Source organism: Urocitellus parryii, chromosome 1 (genome assembly GCF_045843805.1).
Source record: "Urocitellus parryii isolate mUroPar1 chromosome 1, mUroPar1.hap1, whole genome shotgun sequence".
Classification (NCBI taxonomy): Eukaryota; Metazoa; Chordata; class Mammalia; order Rodentia; family Sciuridae; genus Urocitellus; species Urocitellus parryii.
The window spans coordinates 258,271,359-258,299,097 of record NC_135531.1 but is presented as its reverse complement, the minus strand read 5'-3'; the positions used below and the strand labels follow the sequence as shown (position 1 = coordinate 258,299,097).

Sequence of the window (27,739 nt, the reverse complement as noted above, 5' to 3'; positions counted from 1 at the left end):
AAGTTGGTTCCACAGCTTAGATAGTAAGAATTATGCTGCTATAAACATTGATATGCCTGCATTACTACATTGATATACTGCATTACTATAGTATGCTGATTTTGAATTCGTTAGATATATACCAGTAAAAATGGTGATTCCATTCCCCCCCCCTTTTTTTTAAGGAATATTCATACTGCTTTCCAGAGTGGTTGCACCAATTTGTCATCTCACTAGTATATGAATGTACCTTTTCCCCCATATCTTCATCAACATTTATTGTTACTTGTATTCTTCAAAATTGCTGTTCTGACTGGAGTAAGGTGAAATCTCAGTGTTATTTTATTTGCATTCCTCTAATTGCTAGAGATGTTGAACGTTTTTTCAAATAATTATCAACCTTTTGTATTTTTTTTTGAGAAGTGTCCATTTAGTTCCTTTGCCCATTTATTGATTGGGTTCTTTATTTTTTTGTATGTGTTTTGAGTTCTCTCTGCATCCTGGATATTACCGTCCTACCTGGGGAGCAGGTGGCAAAGATTTTCTCCCATTCTCTAGGTTCTCTCTTCACACTCCCTAGTTGTTTCCTTTGTTGTGAAGCTTTTTAATTTGATGCCATTCCATTTATTGATTTTTTAATTTTGCTGCTTGTATTTTAGGAGTCTTAGGGAAATCAGTTCCTGAGCCAACATGGAGTGCTGGGCCTACATTTTCTTCTAGCAGATGCAGGGTTTCTGGTCTAATTCCTAGGAATTTGATCTACTTTGAGTTGTTTTGTACATAGTGAGAGACGGGTTAAATTTTATTTTATTACATATGGATTTCAAGTTCCAGCATCATTGTCAAAAAGGCTATCTTTTCTCTTGTTTTGCACGTTAGTATAAATGTATTTATGTGGATTTGTCTCCCTGTCTTCTATTCTATTTCATTGGTCTTCATTCCTGTTTTGGTGCCGATATCATGCTGTTTTTGTTACTGTAACTCTGTAGTGTAATTTTTTGGTCTTGTAATGTGATGCCTCCTGCTTCACTTTTCTTGCTGAGTATTGTTTTGACTATTCTCGGTCTTATTTTCCCAAATGAATTTCATGACTTGCCTTTTCTATTTCCATGAAGAACATATTGGAATTTTGATGGGAGCTGCATTGAATCTGTATAGGGCTTTTGGTAGTACAGACATTTTAACAATATTAATCTGTCTATCCAAGAACATGGGAGAAATTTCTTCTAAATTCTTCATTTTTTTTCTTTAGAGTTCTATAGTTACTTCACCTCTTTTGTTAGACTTATTCCCAAGTATTTTTATTTTTTGAAGCTATTGTGAATGGGAGAGTTTTCCTAATTTCTTTTTCAGCAACCTTTACCTTTATCATTGGAGTATAGGAATGCAATTGATTAATGGGTGTTGATTTTGTGTCCTTCCTGCTCCTTTGCTGAATTTTAAGTTTTCTGATTTTTTTTTGTCTTCTACATATAGAAGCATGTCATCAAAAACAGATAGTTTGAGCTCTTCTTTTTCTATTTGTATTACTTTAATTTTTCTTTTCTTGCCTAACTGCTCTGGCTATAGTTTCAAGAACTATGTTGAATAGGAGTGGGGGAAGTGGGCAGCCCTGTCTTAGAGGAAATGCTTTGTTTTTCTCCTTTCAGAATATGTTGGCATTAGGTTTGTCATATATTACCTTTAAATTATGGAGGTATCTGCCTTCTATCTCTAGTTTTCCTAATGTTTTAAACATGAATGGATGCTGTATTTTCTCAAATGCTTTTTCTACATTTATTGAGATAATAGTGTACTCCTTGTCTTTGTCTATTTATGTGGTGAGTCACATTTATTTATTTCCATATGTTGAACTAGCCTTGTATTCCTGGGGTGAAATCCACTGGTGGTATACTGTCTTTTTAATGTGTTTCTGTAGGCAGTTTGCAATATCTTGAGAATTTTTGCATATGTTTATCAAGAATATTTGCTTAAGTTTTCTTTCCTTGATGTGTCTTTGTCTGGTTTTGGTAAGAGGGTGATACTGGCTTTATAGAATGTTTGGAAGAGCTCACTCCTTTTCTATTTCGTGACATGATTACAGGACTGATATTAGTTCTTCCTTAATAGTCATGGAAATTTGGCTGAGAATGCATCTGGTCCTGCACTTTTCTTCACTGGTAGGCTTTTGATGGCGTCTTCACTTTTGCTACTTGAAATGGATCTGTTTTAAGTTTTCTATTCCTTAGGTTAGGTCATATATCTCTAGGAATTTGTCCATGTCTTAAAAGATTTTCTAGGTTATTTAAGTATTAATTTTCAAACTAAATTCTGATAATCCTATGGATTCTAGTATCTGTGGTGATATGTCCTTTTTCATCGTGGATTTTAATAATTTGAGGTTTTTCCCTCTTTCTTTTGGTTAATTTGTTGTTTTTTTGTGTGTGGGGGGGCGGTTTTCATACATTCCCTGTATCATGTTAAGTTCATTTTAATGTTTGTGAGTATATCTGCTGGAAAAAGTCCCAGAAGCTTAAGTGCTAGGACAGAGTTTGTACACATTTTTTTTCTTATTTGTTTTTTTTCCAAATTACATTGCCATCAATAATATATTAAAGTGCCTGTTTCCATGTCTTTATAACACAGTAAATTTATTAAAGTTTTGAACTTTTAAAGAAAAGTTTAATAGTTGCAAAACATGTTGTTAAAGTATAGTTCAGTTGACATTAATCAGATTATCTTCCTATATAGAACTGTTGAAAAACTGTTTACTATTTGATTATATACTCTATCCCTTTTTCTGCTGTGTAATTGTTAAATTTTTCTTATCCATTTGTTGAGGAGTGCTTCATATAGCACAGGAAAATTATATTATTACTATGTACTTTTCTCATTTTTATTACTTTTCTTGTTTGTCTTTTGTCCTCAATGATTTTTCCATATACAAAAAAAATATGCCTTTATAAATTAAAAATAAATTTCCTAGAATTAAACTTTAGAAGTGGAAATTTCCCAGTACAGAGAAAAATTATACATGAATATTTCCCAAACCTTAAAAAATCAGTCTTCAGTTTGAACAGGCCCATTAATTGATGAATTAATTATGAATTAAAATAAAAGCCCACATTTTTTCTCATGAAAGTTCTGAATAGAACATAAAATCTAAAAGCTGCTGAAGAGAAAACAAAGCTACCAACAGTAACAAAAACAACCACATGATCTCTAATGGGTAAGCATGGAACTGCCCTTGAAATCCTAATTGATTGAAGATGACAATACAACAGTTATCACCAAAACTGAAAAATTGTACTGAACCTATGGATGGAATGAAACTATTATTTTTAACTGAAATAATTTCATAGAAAACCCAATCAAATAAAAAATTGTTAGAACACTATTCTGCCAAATAACCAGTTAAAAAGATAGCATAAAACAAGGTATGTTCCCAAAAGGAGATTGTCAGAACCATCAGAGAGTACATAAATCTTCCATGGAAACAAATTTAAAGCTTTTACTAGGTTATAAAATGTCTTAAATAGTAGGTGATGTTCAACCTCTTGAATTAAGTTAACCTCAAAATTTCAACTAGATATTTTGAAACTTCCAAGATTTTCACTGGCTTAATTATAGACAAATGGGCCCAGAATGAGATTTTCAGAATAATTCTCTCTCTCTCTCATATATATATATATATTCAATGTCTTCAATAATAAAACATATAAATAAAAAGTGGAGATAAAATACATTAGAATTATTGCCAGTGGAGATAAAAGGGAATATTAGGGGAATGATGATTAACCATTGTGTGACTACATCACAATTAATTCATCTGCTCTTGGACACTGGGTTGTTGTTACTTTAAGGGCTATTATGAATAAAGCTGGTATTAATGTTCTTGTATACAACTTTGTGTCATTGTTTTTGAATAGTATAATTTTACATTACCATGAACAATACATGAGAGTCCCAGTTTTTCCTCATCTTTGCTAAAACACAGTATTATCAATTCTTTTAATTTTAGCCACTTGTATCATGTGAATGTTTACTTTGGGCTTAATGCCTTTTTCTCTTTTTAATGTGAAAATTTAGAAAAAATTTTTAAATATAAGCATATAATGCTTTAATTTCCATTTTGTGCACTTTATCACCCCTAAAACTATGAAATGTTTTCCAGTTCAAAATATTTATGATTTCTTCACAATTTCTTCTTTATTCCTGAATTGAGAATTGTGTTTAATTTCCAAATATTTGGGGATTTTTCCAAACACCTATTGTTGATTTCTAATTTAATTGTTTTGTAATTCATAAAATCCTCTATGATTTCATTTATTTTAGATTTGTTGAGATTAGTTTTATATAGCATGTAGTCTATTTAGGTGAATGTCCCATGAAGAATATAGTCTGCTGTTTTGGTATAGTTTTCTGTGTTAATTAGGTTCACTTCATTGGTAGTAATGACCATGACTTTATTATATCCTTATTGATCTGGTACATCTATTCAGAACTCCTAATAATGGACTTCTTTTTTCTTTTAGTTAAAGGAAGCTCATTTAGTTACCTGCAACCTGAACAGATGCTGTCTCATTCCTTTCTCTTTTTTTTTTTTTTTTTTTTTGGTGCTGGGTATCAAACTCAGGGCTTTCTTTGTGTATGCAAGGCAAGCACTCTACCAATTGAGCTGTATCCCAGCCCTTTCTTCTTGTCCTATGTCACTTTTCTATTTTTTTCTTTTGGAATAGGAGTATCTATTCTCTGAATGTCCCACTGTTAAATTTTGGAAGCACATAACTTGCTGGTTTCACAGGTTCACAGCTGGAGAGGAATTTGGATCAGGATGAACTGTAACTTGAATCTCACCCATTTTTTATTTTGATAATATTTAGATGAGACTTTTTCAATTGATGCTAAATGAGTTAAGATTTGGAGGAGTAGGCTGGGCGTAGTGATGCACACCTATATTCCCGGAGGTCAGGAGACTGAGGCAGCAGGATTGTGAGTTCAAAGCCAGCCTCAGCAACTTAGTGAGGTCCTAGGAAACTCAGCAAGACCCTGTCTCTAAATAAAATGCAAAAAAGACCTAGGCACATGGGTTAGTGGTTAAGCGCCCCTTGGTTCAATCTCTAGTACCAAAAGGAAAAAAAAAATATATATCCAGAGGACTGTTGGGATGGAATTATTTTTCACATGAAAGGAAAATGAATTGGGAGAGGGGGCAGGTGAAGAGCTCTTTACTGAATGTGTTTCCCCCAAATTCACATTTGGAAACCTAATCCTCAATAGGGTGATAGTATTTGAAGGTAGAACCTTTGGGAGGTCCTTAAATCATGAGAGTGACACCTCAGGAATGACATTAATACACTTCTAAAATGGGCTGCACTTTGCCCCCACTTCTTCCATGTGACATGCCAGAGAGAATATAGCCATCTGGAAATGAAAAAGCAGACCTTCACCAGACAAAGGATTTGCCAAGACTGTGATCTAGGAATTTCCAGCTCTGTGAGAATAAAATTTATAAACCATCTAATTATAAATGTGTTTTTAAGGAAACACTTTTAAGCATGAAGTGAAAACACAGAGAAGGCAGCTAGAGTAAAAAAGGCATTATCTTGAAATGGTGGCAACAGTTAAGACCTGCCAAAGAAAAGAAAAAAGGCCAACATAGAATTTTATGACCGTGAAAATATCATTAAAAAGTGATAATGTATGTTTCTGAAAAATAAAAACAAAAAATTTGCTGATAGCAAATCCACAACAGCAAAAGTTAAAAGGAAGTAGAGAATTGAAGGAAGTAGCTAAAAGCAGTGAAAAAGGATAAATACATAAAACATGTTGATGGTAAAAACAATAATGGTAATATATTATGGGGTTGTAAAGATGTGTACAATTAAAATGCCTAATGATGATAACACAAAAGTAAACAGGAGAGCAAATGAATTTCTAATGTCCCAATGTTTTCAGGGAAATGGTAAAAGGAATAATTTATATTCTACTGTGAAACTAATAGGTTAAGAATACATATTGTCCTATCTAGGCAAAACACTAAAAGAAAAGTGAATAGTGAATTCATAAATACAGGTTAATAGAGGGAAATATATTTGTTTAATCCTAAATAAAGCAAGATGTAAGAATCAATGAAATATAAAACATACAAACAATATAGAAAGTCAATGAGCCCCATTGTAGACCCTTTAACTTGATAAAACCCTACTGAAATTCCTGAAAAACCATCCATGTTTGACACTTAATAATACATAAATGCAATTTACCACATTAATAGGTTAAGAGAGAAAAGCCATGTAGTCATTTTGAATGGTTCAGAAAAAGCACGATTAAATTCAATATTAATATATATATATTTAGGGCTGGGGCTATAGCTTAGTGGCAGAGCGCTTGCCTAGCATGTGTGAGAAACTGGGTTTGATCCTCAGCATCACAATAAAAATAAATGAATAAAATAAAAGTATTGTATTCATATACAACTACAAAAATATTAAGAATATATATTTTTATATATATTTTGAAAGTTCTTTTGGCCAGCCAGGAATATATTCTCATAAAGAACATTATCAAAGTTCTGTAGTCCACATCACTATTAATTTTGATAAATGAATATTCCTGTTATAATCAGAAGTAAAATATCTTCTTTGATCATTATTATTCATTAATGAACTGGCTAGCCCATCTGGTATGATTGGAATCCCCCAAATAATAAAAGTATTAGGATTGAATGAAAGAAATTAAGCTGTTATATATAATATAACATGTTTTGATAACAGGAGACTAAAAGAAGTTATAAATATATTATTAGAATAAAGCGTAACAGCTGTGGAATGTTTAATATAAAAATCCATTGTATTTTGAAAACCATTTTGTAGTTGAAACAGTAAATACTGAAATTAGGAAAAAAACATTTTTAAGGCTTTTACAGAAGACAATTACAGAGTTTGAAAGAAAATAAATAGGACCTAAACGAGTGAAGATAAATGCAAATTGTGGATTCTTTTCTCTTTATGGAGATAAGATGGGAGAAAGGCCCATTTTCATGGACAGTGCTTTTCATTTTGACAAGTAGAAAAAGGGTTGGTCACACCTTACCAGATTAATGGCGGGTTCTTCATTTGCTTCTCTCACTTATTTTATGTCATTTTAAAGCTTTCTCCCAGGTGACTTAAGTACAACTTTCTTTTGTTAGTTATTCAGATATTGTATTACAATTGTTAACTATTTAGCATGTAGTTTTGAAGCAAAATCTTCTCAATTATTTATTTCCTTATAGACTCTGCCTTCAAAAGAAACATTTTTAAACACTACACAAATGTCTTGCCTACAATCAACTTCAGCTTGGAGTAACTGTGAACATAATTCAAAATCTCAGATATTAAGAGAGCATGTTTCAGAGTTAGATTCTTCTTTCCATTCTGTTCTATCATTACCATCAGGTAAGCCTCCTTATAAACACTTTGTAAGTATCTCTGAATATTTCCTATGATAAAATCTAATCTAATAAATATGGGGAAAGAAAAAATTTCATCCATTATTTAGTCATTAAAACTAAACAATTCTCATATAGGAATTTAATCTAGTCACATGAGGAGTTAATGTCCTGTGAAAATTGATAAATTCCATATAAACCAATTTACTTTGGGTCAATAACTAGCTTTTAATCTTCTTTGGTAATTTTTGAGCATTTTATTGGTAATATGGCTGTTGTTAAAATGTTTCTCAGTACTAATCTAGTATTTTTCTAATTTGCTATTTTAATGGAGTTTTCCCTATCATAACTTAATATTCATTACATAATATCATAACATAATATTCCTCCATTTATAACTTACATTGAATTTCTTCAAGTTGCATGAAAACTGTCCATCCACAGGTCTACTTTTGAACCTTGGGTAGATCTATAATCTATGATATATATATATATACACACACACACACACACACACACACACACATATATACACACGTATATCTCTGTATCCTTAAAGTGGTTTTAAATTTTCATTTCTTAAAATTTTTCTGGAACCTCCCTGGTTTTGTCTATATTGAATCTAAAGTAAATATTTCATGCCAAAAGGAAACATTTCTTACATTTGTTATCTCAGGTTCTTCTCTTTATTGGGGAATTTATCAACTGGGCTTTGTTTCCTTTTAAATTTGTGGAAATAACCATCTTTTAAGTTTTCAAAATCTGCTTAAAATCTGAAAACATTACTTTTTATAATTTGCTCTTTATACACATTTTCCCTGTCCTTATCCATATTAAAGTGTCATTTTAGCTATGCCATTCTTTAAAATAAGTTCCCAACAGGAATTATTTTAGTCCATCTTTGAGAAAACCTTTATAGTAGGAAGAAATATAACAATAGCAATGCAGTTAACATTTGGTTTTAGCATACACTGGGCCCTGTGTATATTACGCATATTACATTTTGTTGCTTTATTCTCACAACCCTGTGAGAATAGATACTACCATCCTTTTCATCTTACAGGTGAGAAAATTAAGCTTAAATATGCATCTATCATTATGCAGCTAGCAAATGATGGCACTAGTTCATCTGAGATAGTCATTCTCCAGAACCATGCTCCTAATCACTGCTCTTTACTCTTTTATTAGCAAGTTCACTTCTCTGTTGAAATAACTTTGAAAGCTAGTGTAAGATATCCTTCGGGTCTATAAAAAATTCCAGACTAATATAAGATTAGTTTCCTTACCAATTTACTAGTTAGGGTTATTCATTCTTCCCTGCACTCATGAGTATAAATACAAATAAATCCGTCAGGGAACTTTTATTCTAGTTAAAGACAACTGAAATGTAAAGTAGTACTAAGAAAGGTACATAGGTAGAATCTAGGGATCTTCTCAGGTTAAATCATGTTTTCCCACAATTCAGTGGTAGAATAGGTGATATTCTCTTTCTAGATAGTTATGTTTAGGCAACTGGAAAGTACCAGAACCCTGAAATATGTAAGGAGCATTGTAAGTGGAAACATTTATATATTCTCATTTTTGTCATCTGTCGTTTGGGACAAATTTCATGACATTTGTGAACAATTGTTTTGTTGTTTTTGCATCTTTTTATACTTCAGGAAGAGATACACCTTCTCTTCGTTTAAAATCCAGAAACTTCCTGGGTCTATCATAATTTATAACAAGTTTTCTTAAAAATGAAAGTTTTTCTTCTTTCAGTAGCAAAACTTTCATCAACTGCTTTATGAACTATTTTTTATTTGCATCTCAGTTAAAAGTTTACAGTCTCTCTAAATAATAGAAACATGAATAGCTTTGAAAGATGGTTTTTACATTCTTTTACAATTTAATTTAAAAAATTAAACTTTAATACACATAAAGCACATCTTTTTTATTATTTGGCTCCTCTTTGTGAAAGTATAAAATGAATTTCTCTTAAGTCCCTGAAGGAAGACAGTTTATCAGTAGGTTTTAATCTTTGTAAACGTATGTTCATTTAATACTAGTAGACTAAGGGAATGTGAAGTTTGATGTTTTCATAAAAGGTTACATCTGAATTATAGCAATGTTCTCCCAAGTAACTAAAAACTATGATCTCTTTTGGAATCCTCATTATTTCAATTACCATTTATGGGGTTGAGAAGGAATTGATTCTGTCAGCCAGGTTTTGCTATAGATTTTCTTAAAGACATTTTGGGTGCATTTGTTTTCATTACCTATGAGCAATATTTATTAATACTAATAAATGCTATATTTCTTACCTACTATTTTAGGAAGTTCACAAATCTATCCCAATCAATAATTTCTAAAATATACCTTAAAAGGATTTTGCCACTTCTGATAGTTCTCATTTTTCAACTTTTGCATATTTTTCATGTACTATTAACTAGTCATAAAGAGTGGTGTTCACTGAAAGTACTTTATTTTTCCAGATGTGCCTCTTCATTTTCATTTTGAAACATTATTTAAAAAGACTGAAATAAAAGGAGATCCTGCTGAAAATAAAACTGTGGGCGACTGTATCATGTCACCATCACCTGGTATGTCATATTTACAAATCTTGTACTTTCTATTCCTTTTTACCTCCTTATGCCTGTTATTTTTGCAGCCTAATAAAATTTAACAAAAGAATGAATGTAAATCCTTAATTTTTAATATTCACTTTTCACAAATCACACAAACAAAAAGAAAATACATAGCAGCTATATAGCATGTCTGGAGGTACCCTGGGTTTCATTCCCAGCACCAGAAAAGGAAGAAAAGGAAAAATACATAAGAATCATTGAACAAGAAATGTGTGATAACTATTAAATGAAAATTATGAATTATTAATAATTTAAATAAAAATAGTTAACCAGCATTCCTATAAGGTAAAACTAACAAGCATTTCAGTTCTCTTTATTACTTCCTGTTTAATGCAACGTAACTTGATTTGATTAACTTAAAATAATCCCACAATTCACTGGGTAGAATAAGCAGTGCAAAGTATAAAAGGAATTGCTGGAAATTTTCAGAAAATCTCTACTGCAACCACATATAAAGGCATGCCCCCAAAAAAGCCTATAATAACTAATTAGCATAGATTTTATTTTGCTTATAATTATGAAAACAAATTCATAAGGCAGACAACATAGTTTGTATTTTATGTTCAGGATATCAATGGGAAAATGGAGAACCATTCAGTAAACAGTATATTAGTCTTTGATTAAATATTTTTTACACATTGTTTTCACTTGAATCAGAATAAATTTTAATTCATTTGAAGAATTTTTAATAAGATTAAAATTACATAAAAATACTTAAATTATACTCAGAACTTGGGTTGTGACTCAGTGTTATAGCGCGCTTGCCTAGCATTTGTGAGGCACTGGGGTCAATTCTCAGCACCACATACAAATAAATAAAATAAAGGTCCATCAACTATATATATATAAAATAAATGTTATGCTGAAATAATTATGAGTGCTCCAAAAGGGTGTGAAGGTTTTAGCTATGCTTGGAAGCAATTACAAGAAAGTCTGCAAAGTTAAAATCTTAATTTACCTCAGTTTGTATGACTTTTGATGAAATAATTATCTACCTCAAAAACTCAAGAGCCAAATGGATGCCAAATTCCAAAATAATGGAATTTTACTATTAAAATCAGCAGCTTTTATAAATACCAATAACTAGAGAGAATATGTAAAGGAATAAAGTATTCTAAGCATGTGACAATGAAAATATACCTCTGACTAAACTTAAGAAGCTACATAAAGAAAAGGGTTAGAGGATTTTCCTATATGGAAATATCCCATTCTTACTGGAAGACAGTGCTATAAACTTAAGGTGTCAGTTTTCCCAAAATTAACTTATACACAGAATGTAATTCTAATCAGAACCACAGGGGTATTCTTTTTGAATAAAAGTTATTCTGAACTTTATCTCAGAAAACGTTGAAGAACAGCCAATAAAATTCTTTTAAAGGGGCTGGGGTGGTGGCTCGGTGGAAGAGTGTCAGCACTACATAAAAATAAAATAGATTATGTCAACCTAAAACTGAAAAAATATTAAAAAAAAGATTAAATGGAGAATGTGTCAGACATCACAATGTATAATAAAGTTCTAATCATTAAAATTTGTTGATATTAATGAAAGCCAGATCAAAGGAACTAAATAAAAAGTCTACAGACAGACCCAAAGGTTGAATGTATGATAAAAAGTGGTATTTTCCTATCAATGTGAAAAGGGTGGCTCAGTTAATTGAATACTGACAAAAACAAATTCCTATGATGCATTCTTTGTATGCCAGCACTGGTTGAAGAACTTTGTATTAGTTAATTCTTTTAATCCATGGGATAGGTGTTATTATCCTTAAATATCCTGTCCCAAATCACAGTTGAGTAGTGGCAGAGCTGAAACTCAAACCCTGTGGCATCAAATAACTCATTAAAAGATTGATACCTCATACAGCACATCAAGTTTAGATGAACAATGAAAATACATTTGAGATGGATTAAATGTTAAAAATGATGTCTTTTTCAAGAATCAGAAGAAAAACTAGGTATGTTTAGTGGTAACTGTAATAGTAATGAAAATGACAATAGCCAACATCTACTGAAAACTTCTGTCAAGTCACTGAATGTTTACTTTTTGTCCATGATATTGATACTACAGTAAAAACAGCACTCTCAGATAACAATAAGAAGTGACACAAGCCTTTTGGGAAGCACTGTGAGATGCATTAGAAGGTCTTTAAACTATATATATTTTTATAAGTTGAGTGTGCGGGGGGAAAAATGTCCTTTTTACTTTTATACCTGCTCAAAATAAGTATTTACTGAACTTAATGCCAACTTTGTATTCTGAACAGTTATTCCATTTCCAAGAATATGGTCTAATCCTAAATATGAAACCTTTATCCACAAATATATTTATCTGAGCATTTTTTTGTGATAATGAAAAACCAGCAACAACTTGAAGAATGATACAGTAACCTGTATACTATAGTAGAATATGCAAACTTAAAAATATCTTAAAAGTTCATGTAAGGATGGAAATGTTAACTAATCAAAAGAATATTTTAAAATAAATAGATGAAAATATTTTACTTCCATATTTGGTACAATTATAACCATGCAAAAATGTTTATTCTTCCATCAACCAATTGTGATATGTGGGCCTTGTTGGGGTTCTGAACAAACCAGATCTATACAGACATACATTCATGCTCTTTTAAATCAATTTGAAAAATAAGAACACTGATGGAGATATTAATGAATTATTGTTAGTTCTGTCATATGTAATAATGCACAGTTTGTTAGAGATTCATGCTGACATATTTGATGAAATTATAGCAAAGAAGTTGTAGAGAGAGAGATGAAACAGGATTGGTAAAGCTATCATTTCTAAAGCTGAGTGAAGAGTACATGGGTATAATTCATTTTTCTAGTCTCCTTTTGTGTATGTTTAAAATTTTTCCACAATTAAAAGGGGGGAAAAATGCACCAAAGGCAAGGAACAATCGCCTACACTTAGAGAAAAAAGACTAAATAAATACTGGAAAGTATAGGTTATGTTCAGGTACTTTTTCATGACATAATTCTACTTATTGGGAACTATACATTTTTCAAAAAGGAAAACAAATATGTGGATATTTCAAGAATTTCCATAATAGCAATAATTCCATGATGATGACGACAGTAGTAACAACTGTATATCCAAAAACTATGGAATAACTAAAGGATAGTCTCTAATCAGAGGAATGTTAGGCAACTATTTGAAGAAATAAACAATAAGTAACAAGATAAAACATAACATTATACATTATCCTAACTAAATTATGATTATGCAAAATGAAACTATATGATGTTAGAGACCATATGATTACAGTTCTTCTAAAGTTACTGTACTGTTTATCTGACTGAAATAAGGCACTGTAAATATTAGGCACAGAATTAACAGTAAATGTATTGACTGTAATGACAACATATCACATGTAATAAAAAAATTAGGGTAGAAATACACTTTTTGAATGCCTTGGTAATATTATACAAATCAATGAAGTATTCTTTTGTATATAAATCTTTCATTCCCTATACTCTCATTCTCTACCATTCTTACTCCAAATAATTAAGCATTAATTAGGCTTCATCCTATATATCTTTAATAAAGTAGCTGCTCATGAATTTCTTTTACTATTAGTTATTTCTATAAAATTAAGTAAAACTACAGAGTTCAACATTCCTTGAGCACCTCTTCTGTGCCAGGCAGATTATGATAAGAATAAAAGGTGAATCACAGGAGATCAAAGAAATTATACTGCATCAGGGGAAAGTAGACATGAATAACTATTATAGTATGTGTTCAATGCATATGGCAACAATATTCTATATATTAAAAAAAGGAGGGCAGAGGGCTTAGCTCAGTGATAGAGCACTTGCTTAGCACATGCAAGACCCTGGATTCAATCTCCAGTACCACAAGGGGGAAAAATAGTGGGAGGGTAGATAGCTTAGCACAAGCCAAGACAGAGGTGAAAGGGAATAAGATAAAGAAAGGCAGGAAGGAACTCCCAAGACAAACGGTGATGCCAAGTGCCATCTTGGAATCTAGAAGGATGAAGTGTTCCAAATCAATGCTTCTCAAAAGTTAATGTGCAAACATATTCCTCGTAGGATACTGTTAGAATGCAGCTTCTGCACTTTAACAAGATCCCAAATGTCTAATGTTGGCCATACTGTGTAATAAGGCTTTAAATAATGGAAACCAGCATGCATCATAAAAACTTAGAACAGTGTGATATGTTACAAATAGCTTAGTATTCCTGAAGAGGAAATTGTGTGAAGGTAAACAGACAGATTTTTGTTTTTACTATATGGCACTGCTAACTTCAGGCAACAAGGACATATGCACAAGTCAAAGTGCAGAGTTGAAAAGTAATACAATCAGTCTCATGAGGAAATATAACACAATCAGTTCAAGGGGCTGTAGTTACCAGAATATTCAAGGATATGAAAGAAAAGAAAGACGGCAGAACCATTTAAGACATGAGACTTTAAAGAGAGTGAACACAATGAGCAACTGGAATTTTCTACAAAGAACAAGTTATTATAGGGATAATTGGTAAAATTGATTAAGGTATATAAATTAGCTAGTGGTATTCATTTCTTGATTTTTGACAAATTTAGCTATATAAAATGATGTCTTTATTTTTGAGAAGTACACACTGATATATTAAGGGGTAAAGCAGCATCCATGTCAGAAACAATGAGTTCTAAGAGGTAAAGCAAATTATGTTAAAATGTTAACATTTGGGCAATCTGGGTAAAGGATATATGGAAACACTGCACTAGTTCAGCTTTTTTTCTAAGTTTGACTATATCAAAATTAAATGTTATTAAAGTGGATAGAAGAGGAGAAACAATAGAACCCTAACCCATAATTAATCCAGAAACAGAGTTCAACCATCTTAACCCCTATTTCCTCCCATATGAACTAAGTTGTCAGTAAACTTATAAACTTGTTTCAAATCTTCCTATCTGCATTTCAACCACATTCAGACCAACATAATTTCTTATCTGTACAGCTGAAAGCAGCTCACTTTCATTTATTTTCAATCACTTTAGACAGTGATCTTTTCAAAATGCAAATCTGAAATCCTCACCCGGGACTTTTAAGGGAATATTCTTCCCCCAAAGTGGTATTTACATAGGCTACTGGCTCCTGTTTCTTTGCGGGGGGGGGGGGGGGGGATTGAACTCAGAGGCACTTGACCACTGAGCCACACCTCCAGTCCTATTTGTATTTGAGACAGGTTCTCACTGAGTTGCTTACCACATCGATTTTTGCTGAGGCTGGCTTTGAACTCACTATCCTCCTGTCTCAGCCTCCCAAACTGCTGGGATTACACGGTGGTGCCACCACCAGGACGCCTGGCTTTTTCTTCACCATACTTCTTTTAATACCTGCTGCTATTCAGCTCCCAGATTTGTCTTGCTCCCTTGAACATTTGCCCAAGCTATTTTCCTTCTTTCCCTTGCTGTCAGCTATTTCTGATAATATATGAAATTTCTTCATCTGTGAGTAAAAAGATAGTAAAAGGGTGAATTAACTTAGATTTGCTTAAAATACTCCACCAATATGAAATTACAAGCTCCACAACTGAGCAACACTCCCAGCCCTCTAGTTACCCTTTTCTAATGAGTGTAGGATTAATGCTGTTTATTATTCTGTTTAACTTTTTCTTTTTTTCTCTTTTTTGGATGGTGGAAAATCTTAAGAGGCCATTTTAAAATTCTGACCACCATTTTTTCCCCCTGGACTGTCATTGATTTACAATTAATTTGGGTATGGCAAATGGATTCCCCTTTCTTTGTGGTAATATTAACCCTTGTCTTGTAACTTTCAGAGTATTCTCACCTATGATATCCTGTTTGATTTTTATTTCCTGACAAGTGAGTTCTTTGAAATATTAGGGTTGATTCTAGAAACATTTTTACTATCATTTCAAATATTATCTCCCCACACATTTTCTCTCCTTTTAAACACTCTTTTTCTTCATATTCATCATTGTTCCTTTCAGTTGTAATTCCTTTTCTAGTCCCAATTTTTATTTTTGGCAGTGTCCAATGTTACTCAGCTCATTCAGTTCATATTTTGAGCAATTATATTTTACATTTCTGAGATCTCCCAAGAAGACTCTTCCTTATTTTTCCTTCACATTTGTTTTAAAGACCTGTTAATATGTTTCCTGAGATGGTTTTTCCACTTGTAGATCTTGTTTTATGATGTTGGTATTCAAGACTTCAGTTTGTGAAATCATCTTTGAAACTGACATTCATTGTTAAAGGTTGTTTTTCCACTGTTATTGATGATAAGGGTAGGGATTTACACCTTACTTCAGATTTATGAATGAGTGGGACATTTAAAAGTAGGATGCTGGGGTATGGCTTCTTTCTCCAGCTGATTATCTTTGGGCCCAAAGCTCTGGTTGTTACCTGTTGAGATAGGTAATCTGATTTGGTAGCTTGGCTGACATGGATATTGGCATGTATTGACAATTATCAGCTGGTACAGCTAATTGTCCTGCTGTTTTTCTCTCCTCCAGGTCTACAGCACCTTTCATATGGATCACATTTTTGTGGCAACACTTTCCTATGTGCTTCTGCCCTATAAATTCTGTTTTATTTAATAAGTTCCCCTTTCTGTTTACAATTGTGCCTATCTCCATGAACCTACATATACAAATTTTGTCTTTTATCATTTTTAGAATACTTTGCCATCAAGAAACTGTATGCCCTTTGCTTCAGAGTTTCAGAACTGTAATGTCTACGTAAAGGAGCCAATTTTGTTATCGAATCAATACTGAAAATAGTTTCAGATAGACAATACTAATGATGAAGCTAATATTTATTAAGCACCTATCATGCTAGATACTCATTTAATCTTCATAATCCTATAATCCCAAGATTTTATAGATGAGGATACTTAGGCACTAAGTGACTTAAAATTGTGTAGTTTTTTGTTTAAAGAAAGACTAGTGCTAGTCATTGTCCGAGATGAATAGAATCTAAAATCTGGCTTTTGAGGAATCCAAGACTGTTGTGACCCTGTTGAAACTTACTTGGTCTTGAATTATTTCTGGATTTAAGGTAAGCAACTTCAGGATTCAGATCCTATTTAGTCCAAATTTGCAGATATGAACTAATCCATACTAATTTGGAAGACTTGGGGAACAGATCACCTTCCCTTTTCATCCATCCCCTTCAAAATAATGAAGCAAATACAGGAAGTTGGCTATTTCCTGAGGTTGTTTTTAAGAAATCCCATTTCAGGTATTTTTAGCGTAAGGGGTATCCATCTTGGTACTTAAGCATTTACTAGTGGTTTTGAACTGATATTTTAAAATTCTGCATTGTTGTAAGTACCAATTAACATGTCCATTATTTGTGTTAAACTAAAACTTCACATTTCCTTTCATTTGTTGTAGTACACAGTACTTCTCTGAATCAGTGGAGTAATGGATATTCACCTACATGTAAGCCTCAAATAAAGTCAGAGGCGTCTGCACAATTGTTTCAGGGAAGAAAGAAAAGACATTTGAGTGAAACAGCATTAGGTAGGTTAAAATGAGGATATGACCATTAGGGTTAAATACTGAAAAGAAAATCCGCTTTTCCACAAAGTTTATAATTGTCTCATAGGCAAACTAAAATATTTATCATCCCATGAACATATTCAATATTCACATAGTTAATTCAGATTTTGTAAACTGATTATTTACCCATTTTATGGCATTTTCCTTCCAGTGTTCCCTGACTAGTTCTCTTTCATCAGCTGCTGTATGGTTAGAATTTAGACTCTAAGGTTTTTTTTGGACTCAAACTAGTTCAATAACAGGTCTTTTACAGAAATTTATTACTACTTCTAAATAGTAATTTCTCAAGATTTTGAGAAAATTGTAAAGATTCAACTAAGGCACTCAACCACCTTATTCAGGTCTCCTTAGTCTTTATAGTTCCAAGATAATCAAGATATATCACTTGAAGCTGGAACTCTTCCAATAATACAAAATTGATTTGTTGTGGAGATACAGGAGAAGACAATCATACCAGTCACTGTTAATGATAAAAAACAAAGTCGACAAAATATGTTTTAATAAGAAAATGTCTACATGATTGGTGTTTGTTCATGTTCCAGGGAACATAACTCTATATTTTTGTAAGTATTCCCCAGAAGTAACATCTCAATAATGTACTTAACAAATTATAAACTACTAACATCCAAGATGTACTTCACTGTAACTATACACAATGGATTTAATGTGTTATCTCCAGTATCTAGAAATTTTACCAAAATATACAAGTCACTACTTGATAGTTACTACCTAATCAAGTACGTTTTTGCATAAAATGAACAAGTTCCCACTCATTGAGAACTTTTGTTATTCTCTATAGTGTCTCACTCTTAAGAACAACCAAGGATCATCAGGCTTTGGAAGAACTTTCATACATGCACACCAAAACACAGGAATTTTTCTTACCTCTTAATAAGATACCAATTGATACTTTAGATCTCATTTTGAGTTTAACAGATACTTAGGGATGTAAGAACAAATGAAAGGATATACTGCAAAGAAATTAAGACAACTCCAAAAGTAAAGGACATTTAGTCCAGTCTGTATAACAAGTCATATCATGAAAAATGAGCTATTCCATATCACAAGAAAACTTGGAGAGTAATAACCAATTTTAACATGTGGCTCCATATTTGAAAAAATTAACCAGAGAGGATATATTTTAACGACTTGAGAATATAAATGTAGACTAGGTATTAGATTTTATATTATTTGGGAAATATCGTTGTCAATTTTTAAAATTCACACTAGAATAAAATAGTATGTAAATGAATATATGAATTTCCTTATTAAGAATAAAAACAAAGGAACTTGAAAGATAATACGAATTAAAAATCAATTTCAAATCAATATCATTAGAGAAAAACTTTATCCATGAAACAAGAAAAGGAAGGTATAAAAAAGGAATACAAGAGGACAGTAACTTTTAGAAACTTTAATTGTGGGAATTTTTCAAAATAGTGTTTTTATAAGATCAAGGAAATCTCTCACAGAAAAAACAGACATAAAAAAAATGAAAGGATAAGAAAATTCAGATGTCTTAACAATGTAGCCTCTGAGAGGAATCACAGAAAAAAAGGAACTGGGTCATGAGAGCAGATGGAGTATTAAGTAATACGAACGTGCTGGAGAGAAAATGCCAAGGTGCCAGAAAATGGAAATACCTGTATCAAGACCAAGTGAGGCTCTTCTTTATAATTCCCCTTTTGTTTATTTTCAAAACATGAATTTTTTTGATCCATTGATAAACTATCAATTCACCTCTCACTGACTGGAGAAATAATTCTAATAATACTGGTCATGTTTAATTTATGACATTATGAATGGTTCTTTCCTTGGCAGGAGAAAAAAATAGATTTGAAGAATTTGCTTTTCAACGCACAGAACCAGGATCCCATTGTAATTTCACTACCATCTCTAATGTCAATGTTATATCAAGAACACAGAATTCATCAGCACAAGTAGGTTTTTACTATACCGAACTCTAAGACTGCTTTATATTATATTGTTATATTGTGTGCACGTAGAAATACTTAACAATGAGACCCATATTTTGAATAATTATAATGCACCAATAAAGAAAAAATAAAAAAACTCCATATTATCAAATTCTTTTTAAAACTACTGTATAGATTTTTAAATAAAACCAGCTGATTTAAAAATTTGGGTATTTTGCTAATTTATATCAACCTTACTGGCACATTTAGAACTATCTTATTAGGAAATAATAAATTTGATAAATAAAACTTTTTTCTTACTTGGAAAACAATTATTAATCTTCAGTTACAGATTCTTTTCTGTGTTAAAAACTAAATTTTATCATGACCACTTCTATTGTTTAGCATATGAAGCTACAAAGAACAATGCTAATAATGTGAGTTCAGGACTTGTATTGTTCTTAATCTGCCTTGTTTTTTGGCACAAGGCCCAGTAGAAGAAAAGTTAAAAAGGTGGGAAGTGTTAGAAATGAGCAATTTGAAACTCAGGGACCAGAAACACATAAATGAAGACTATAATAATAATTTTTACTAAACGTTTCACCAAAACATATTTCATAACCTTTCCTAATAATAAGTATATATGTTTGTGCACATAAATATACAAATTACAAACCTGACAAAACAGTTTAGGAATACTTCCTTAACTGGTTTTCTTAACATTTTATAGTCACATTTGAGAACAATGAATTTACAAAAATTACACAGATGATTATTATGAAACTAATGAAAGAAATGTATGGCCAGAGGTTAACTAGGTATGTAAACCATTACCATAATTCTATTTTGCAGAGTACAGCACGAAGGAGGTTAAGAAGTGAGAGCTCTTATGATATAGATAACATTGTGATTCCCATGTCTTTAGTAGCCCCAGCTAAGTTAGAGAAACTCCAATATAAGGAAATTATCACTCCAAGGTATGTATCCTTACATTCTTTCCTCTTCCTTTAATAAACTTCAATTCAGAGTGAAATGGAACTCTTAACTGAGAGGAGAATGCTAGCCTACTTTCTGGCCTACTTGTATAGCCATAGAGGGAAAATGGTAAAAGAAAGCTTTACATTACTCATGGTGAAGAAAAACTGCCAGAGTATCACAACTTTACTTCTTAGTTTTTATTAAGAACTGAGAATTTCTAGATTGATTTACTTCAGCATTCTAGTCATTTTTTTTTCATTCATTTGTATTTTGGTTCCTATTACGTACAATGGCACTAAAAGGCACTTTACTGATAGAAAAACTATAGCAACAAATTTGCCTTAAGAGATGTACACAAGTTTGCTAAGAGTTCAAAGAAAGCAACTACCTTTGTAATAGTGTATTCACAACATGAGACAGTAATATCTGTCACAACAAAACTAAAATTTTGATTTGGCCAAGTTAACAATAAACACTTAAAAGATGCTTGGGAAGGTCTGAGAAGACGTACAGGGAGTTATGGTATTTACAACAGGGAGATTATAACAAAGGTAGACTGGCAAATGTGTAAGGCTTAGCCAGATAGGTTTTGCATAGATTGATATAGGCAGGTAAGCCTAGAAAAGAACCAGACTGTGGAGGTCCCTGAATACCATGTGCAGATCTGCTTCTATTGACAGTCAGGTTAGCCCAATTTCTGGCAGTGATGAAAGCAGTTCCTAAAAGTATGAATATGGCACAGGAAGTAGACGTAAAAAGACTAGAAATCAAAACATGAGCCAGGTGATAACCGATTAAGGCCTACCCATCTCTAGTTTAATTTCAGTTTATCTTAATTACTTTGAGGTATTAAGGCAAGTCTAGTATTCTAAGAGGTATTATGAGAATTCATATTTTAAAAGCCTGTTGAAATTTCCTACAAAAATTAGAGATATCGTTTGTTCTGTGGCAACAATGTTTTTTCATTTGCAGTAGTGGGCTGGAACTAGCTGGTGGACCTGGCTATTAAATACAGAATTCTGTAAGTCGGTTATACTATTAGTAGCTGAAAAGGGGCCCTAAGCATTTTCTCATCAAAGAAATTGGCAGAAACGACAAATCAGTCTTTTTTCCCTTCTTCTCTTTGGTCAAGTTGTTTATCAGCATACCACTGACTTATTTTAAAATCAGTACATGTATGTAACATCCAACTATACAGAAGAGGTTTCACTCACTGTAAAGGCAAAAGTAAAGACTTATCTTCCCTGTTGTTTTTTCTCATAATACAAATATTCTTTCTCTTAAAAAAACAACAAAGTATTAAGATAGAACCACATGAATTATGGAAATCCCAAGGAAAGAAATCACAATGTGCTTAAAAGAATAAATAGCTACATAGAGAAATTGATAAAAGCTATTTGAAACTGGTTTATATCTTCAACAGCTGGAGGATGGTTGTTCTTCAGCCTTTGGATGAATATAACTTAGGTGAAGAAGAGGTAAGCTACCTTTCATTTAATGAGATAATTACACCTTTTATATTATGAAGCTTGTTTAACATTTAAGGAAATAAAGGAAAACATAAACCCTTGAACATCTGACTTTTTTTTTCACTTACCAAGTTTTTCAAAAAGGTTATTAATTCTATAGAAAAATATTTCTGTGCAAATTTGACTTCAAAAAGATAATAATGTTTAAAGAAACAGAGGAAAAGTAAAACACGCTATTTATGAGTTGACATTGATATAGACATATTCCTCAACATTAATCTTGTTTCTTTTTTTAATAAAAATACAGTGTCAATATTCACTCCTACAATTCCATTTTCAATATATTAGAACCAATTTACTTTTAAAAAAAAATCTTTCTTTTATTTATTTTGTATGTGGTGCTAAGGATCCAACCCAGTGCCTCATGCATGCGAGGCAAACGTTCAACCACTGAGCTACAACCCCAGCCGAACCAATTTGCTTTTGAATTTGGGAAACTTTGGAATTTAATATGGTACATGTACCTTGTAATACCTAGCCTAAACAGTTCTTATAACATTAATCAAGTATTAGTAGTTCTGTAATCAAATGGGATAAACACTAAAAACCGCCTGATACCATTTCAGATCAGACTGGATTATATGAAAAATCTGTTTTTCCAGATTTTTAGATTATGGAATTATAGGTAAGGGTTTATAGATCTTTATGGGTAAAATTACAGTAGGACAAGTATAGGGAAAAATAATATATAACCAAACTAATGTCAACGTGATGGTCTTTAAAAGCAGTATTTTATAGCAGATAATTGATTTCTATGAAATAACGGTATTTCTATGCCCTGTCATGTTTTTCAGCTTCCCTACAACTTACCTTTAATGACCTTCCCTCTTGTAATGCATTCTATTTCAGAATGATCCTTGTCAAACCTAAATTCCTAAATATAACCAAATTGTCCAGGTTAGATTCCTAGATAAGGCATTAATTCTGACTTACAATCAGTTTTACTTTTCTTTGACATTGACATTTCCTTAGAACAATGTGTGCTCCATAAAGAACAATCGATATAAATCCAACTGAATGAATAAAACTCTAAGATTATTTCATGCAAGCTGTGGCTAATGGAAAGCATACCTATTTGCAATCTCAATAAATCTTCAAATGTCTCAATAAATCTTCAAATGTGAACCAAGAGTAAAAAGATAAAAGTTTTGGACCCCCACCTTTCAGGAATTCGAAGCTAATCTCCTAACGTTCTCTTGACTGACACAAACTGCATTTTAGAGTCTGCTTGCTACTGTTCTCTAGATGAACCATTTGAAACCTGTTCAGAAAGTTTCCCATAAAAGCAAAATCTTTTTTTGCTAATTCCAGATAGAAGATCTTTCTGATGAAGTCTTCTCCCTAAGACACAAAAAATATGAAGAGAGAGAGCAAGCCAGGTGGTCACTATGGGAACAAAGCAAGTGGCATAGAAGAAACAGTAGGCAAGTATTTTAAACTTAAAACTCAAAAACATGGAAACCATGTGGAATGAACAAAAATTCTGCATGAATTTTGGGGGGCCATTAAAAAAGAACACATAAGGATGTATCAGTGAGTTGTGTACAAGTATATGTACTGGTGTGTCACTTCATGTACTGCTGTATTAAAAATATATTGGGCTAAGTACATGAGGATAAGATGAGTTTCTGTATTTTACTCTATTTCTCAGGTTTTCTATCAGTAAGAGGAATAGATTTAACTAGCAAATAATATAAAAATTATCTCTATATTTAAAGTAGGTCATTTTAATCTACTCTAACAGTGGACCTAACACTGGGGGATAGAATTATATAGTCCATTTTAACATAACTATTTCCAAATTAGCAAGATTTAAAAGAAAAATTCAAGAATAACTGTCTTATCTAACAGGCAAATAGTCTAAAATACTTTTAAAAAACTCAGACTAACCTTTGGGGAAGGGAAAATAAATAATAAACATAATTAATAATTATGTATTTGAAAGAATCCCTAGTGTTTTATATTTACATTGATTATTTTTAATATATCCCAAACTCATAAAAACAAGATCATGTTAAATATAGCAGTCACTTCAGTGAAGGGGCATCTCTCATTTAATTAATGCTATTAAAATACCTTTCTCAAGATATCCAGGCTTGCTATAAATCCATGTTCAGAGTTCTCCTAATATAGATGACATTATGGAATTCTCATCCTTTCTCACATTCCAAAGGTATAACTTTCCAGAAATACAGAGGGAAAGATGAACTGAGACATTCATGGATGACATTATAATAATCATAGAATACCCTAAGAACTCAAAAATGACTATAAGGATCAAGCAATTGCTGTTTCTTGTCTTCCGGAAAAAAAAAAAAAAAGAAAAAGAAAAAGAAAGAAAACCAAGTAATAAAACCTGTTATTATAAGTTGGCTAAATATTTAATAAATATGTAAATATGATTTGACTAAATATTTAAGCGTTTTAAACAGGAAAATAATAGCACCAGAAAGGTAACAGATGAATTTTTAAAATCTTTTGGGTGGCACTAGGTAAAGCAAAGATACTGTGTTTAACTTAGTGATACCTTTGGCTCATAAAATGTTAAGATCTCAAGAAATTAATATTTTCTTGCTAGGGCTTACAGTAAAAATGTTGAAGGACAGGACTTTCTTTTGAAAGAATGCCCTAATGACTTCAGTAGCGGTCAGCAATGTGCTGCTGAAAGTCCTCCTGATCTTCCTTCAGAGCACCATGATCTCTATGCACATGGCTCACCCTTAAATGAAAATCAAGAAATCACAGTAAGTATGACTTTAATTGCCTCTTAACTTTTGTGTATTTAGAAATTGCTTATTGTAAATTGTTTCATCACTACATATTGAATTCAGCATAGTTAATTCTAGAATAATAAGAATCAGATCTGTATTTCAACACTCTAGTCCGCCACGAACTATAATCCCTTTTTTTTCTCTTCTGTCATTAGCAACTTCCACCTACCTACTTGTTAGGTAATGCAGATGTTTTCATTACAAAATAAATATGACTAATGGAGAATAGCACCTGCCATAGTAAATGTTAACTGCTATTTCTCTTCCTCCTCTTACAGTTTTTACTTGTCTCCCCATAGATCCAGTTCCTACTTTAGGGGGAGTGCTTTCTAACACTGCATCCATTTGTGCACTTTCTTCATAAATAGGTGTTGAAGTTTTGAACCCACTGAATTGCTATTTTGAGTATATAAGCAAAAGCAACTATTTCTACAGAGAAATTCACCAACAACCATTAACAGACCATATCTCATACTTCCATTTCATTGGTCATTTATTGCAATGGCAATAAATAGGTGTTGAAAAGGAAGAACCAGATCTAGAATGGAGAGTGGAGACTATATAACTCGGGGAAAAAAGTCAGTAGGTATCTTAATAACAGTAGGATGGAAATGAAGATACTGGAGAAATAGATTAAACTTAAAAGCACTTTGAAAGGGGTTTTCCTAAAATCCTCTTTAGGCTGAAAATGAAGACCAGTCCCCTGTGACAGCCATTTCCTCTTGACAACAGAAGCAAAGTGAAACAATGCCCCAAAGTCATTACATTTTCAGTACATCCCACTTTGAGAGATATTTAGGTCGAAATTTGCACATTTGCTAAAAGAATAAGGTAGTATATATTTGACATTTACATATTACTTGACACATGAACTTAAACAAATTATTTGAAACTTAACTGAAAATGTTTTCCCTTTTAGTCTTTGTGGTGGGAACGACGGTCTTTTCCACTGAAGGATGAAGATATGGCAGCTTTATTATGCCAAGAGGATAAAAACAATCAGACTGAGGTGTCAAGCACAGCTTTCCATGCTGAAGTCGTCTGTACCAGCACACCAGAGAATGGCCACCACCCCAAAAAACAGCTAGGTGGAACAGAAGAGTATAAAGCCTTTGGTCTAGGAATTACTAATGTTAAAAAAAATAGGTGACAGGCAACAGGTGAAGAAAATGATGTAACTGAAGGGAAGTCAGGAGGGGAAAAAAAAATAGCCCTGTTCTGGATCTCCCATCCACCTCTGGTCATACTTCCAGAATAACAGAATGTACTGCATGTATTTACCTTTCATGCTGTTTATCGGGAACAGGCAAGATTGTTTCTTTACCTTCTTGAACCACAGAAGTAGCTAGCTTTTCACCTATAGACAAATGCTAGGCATCTGTGTTTATCATATAAATTACAAGCACCAAGATATTAACTGCTGCAATTTGATGTCAAATCACATTATTGGGTAATTTTTAACATCACAAACATACACACACTCACCCTTGCATTAAATGAGAGCTATTTTCTTTCCTATTCACATGGTAATTCACTAAAATTGCCTCAAAATATATTAATATACAAATATACATATAGAATGTGCGCACACGCGCGCGGGGTTTTCAAATTACACTGGCAGTGACCCACTCCACTTTAAACTGCATGTACCAACTTGCCCTATGAAATGTAAGCTGCAATAAATATAAAGCACATGTTTCCTCTGATTAAAAAAAAAATTTTTTTTGAAAGTCTTGGCTATGGAGAGGGAGTTATTTTTGTTTTTTAACATGTTTAACCAAGAGAAGTTATTTATGGAAATTCTTATCCCACATAATAAAATACTCAATTTATTTAAAATCAATGATATCTGTTGGACTGACAGCAGGCTACTTTCTGTTACTCCTAACAGAATTGAGACAAGCAAATTAGTTATATATGGGCGCACTTTAAATTATACATCTTTGAAAACACCAATTTAAAATGTGCAATAAACAGGAAAATCCTTCATTATAAAATTTAAACAATGGTTTAATTCTAGTCTAGAAATACTGTTATATTTCTAACTAATTTGATCCTTCTTTGTCATAGCTTAGTCAAATGTCTATTCTGACTTGCATCCTAGATTTCAAATTAGAACTTCTCAGACACCAATACTTCAATATTTGATACTGAGATTGCACATTTTGAGGCTATTCTATTATATTTTTTCCTTTGTGAAACGAGGACAATTTGTATGAATCACTTGGTCATGTAAAATGGTTATTCAAGTTATAACACTCATCTAACTGAAATTCTGACTATTTGGCCTAGACTATGAAATTTGACACAAAGTTTTTGTTTAGGAATGGAAATTATACTGGTCCCTATAAAAGGGGATAAAATTCAAATTCAATACTGACAAAACTTCCTTGTAGTTTCACTGTACATTTATTCTTAAAGAGAAAAAAAAAAAAAGCCTGACATACAAGTTGTCCTGGCAAAAAAAATTCAAATCTTTGTCTTGTCTGATATTATAATCTTCTATGTAAGTTTTTTAATTAAAGTTATTTCTATATGCCTTGCGTTGTATGATTTGATTAAATACTACCTATTTATGGCACAAACTTCTCCTAAGGCAAAGTACAACTTTTACCTTGTATAGGAAAAAAGCCTAAGTAAGTTCTATTACATGGATAGGTTATCAATATTCTTATTTTTTGAAACTCATTTCTCAGAACTCCCAGCAGCATCAGGAAATTTTATGATACTGATCCTATTATTTTGTGCCATAATTATTACACTGAGAATATTTAGAAGAATAAAGCAGCTGATACCTACTAATCTCTGTATAACTGGGAACAGTTATAAATACCGAGTTTATGGATTAACACTACCACATCATCTCTTGGCCTACTTGGTCTTTCTTAGAATAAAATATATATCCCTGGGGTAAAGATCTATAAACTCATATTATTATCAGTCATCTGAACTAATACGATAAAGACTGACTGGAAATC

The 27,739-nt window shown here is 32.1% G+C and overlaps 1 protein-coding gene across 7 annotated transcripts in view; it reads left to right on the top strand.

Annotated features, from left to right (window-relative positions):
- Positions 1-25,911, top strand: part of Kansl1l (KAT8 regulatory NSL complex subunit 1 like) — a 147,042-nt gene extending 121,131 nt beyond the window's left edge. For 6 of the 7 annotated variants that reach the window (XM_026403356.2, XM_026403360.2, XM_026403358.2 and 3 more), the window contains exons 7-15: positions 7,235-7,397; positions 9,865-9,972; positions 17,400-17,528; positions 19,389-19,507; positions 20,336-20,460; positions 21,885-21,939; positions 23,302-23,414; positions 24,569-24,734; positions 25,681-25,911. In XM_026403356.2, the coding sequence (XP_026259141.1) occupies positions 7,235-7,397; positions 9,865-9,972; positions 17,400-17,528; positions 19,389-19,507; positions 20,336-20,460; positions 21,885-21,939; positions 23,302-23,414; positions 24,569-24,734; positions 25,681-25,911 (1,209 nt within the window). The remainder of the gene's footprint in view (positions 1-7,234; positions 7,398-9,864; positions 9,973-17,399; positions 17,529-19,388; positions 19,508-20,335; positions 20,461-21,884; positions 21,940-23,301; positions 23,415-24,568; positions 24,735-25,680) is intronic. The other variant, XM_026403361.2, reaches the window with a different exon arrangement.
- Positions 25,912-27,739: the final 1,828 nt, after the last annotated feature.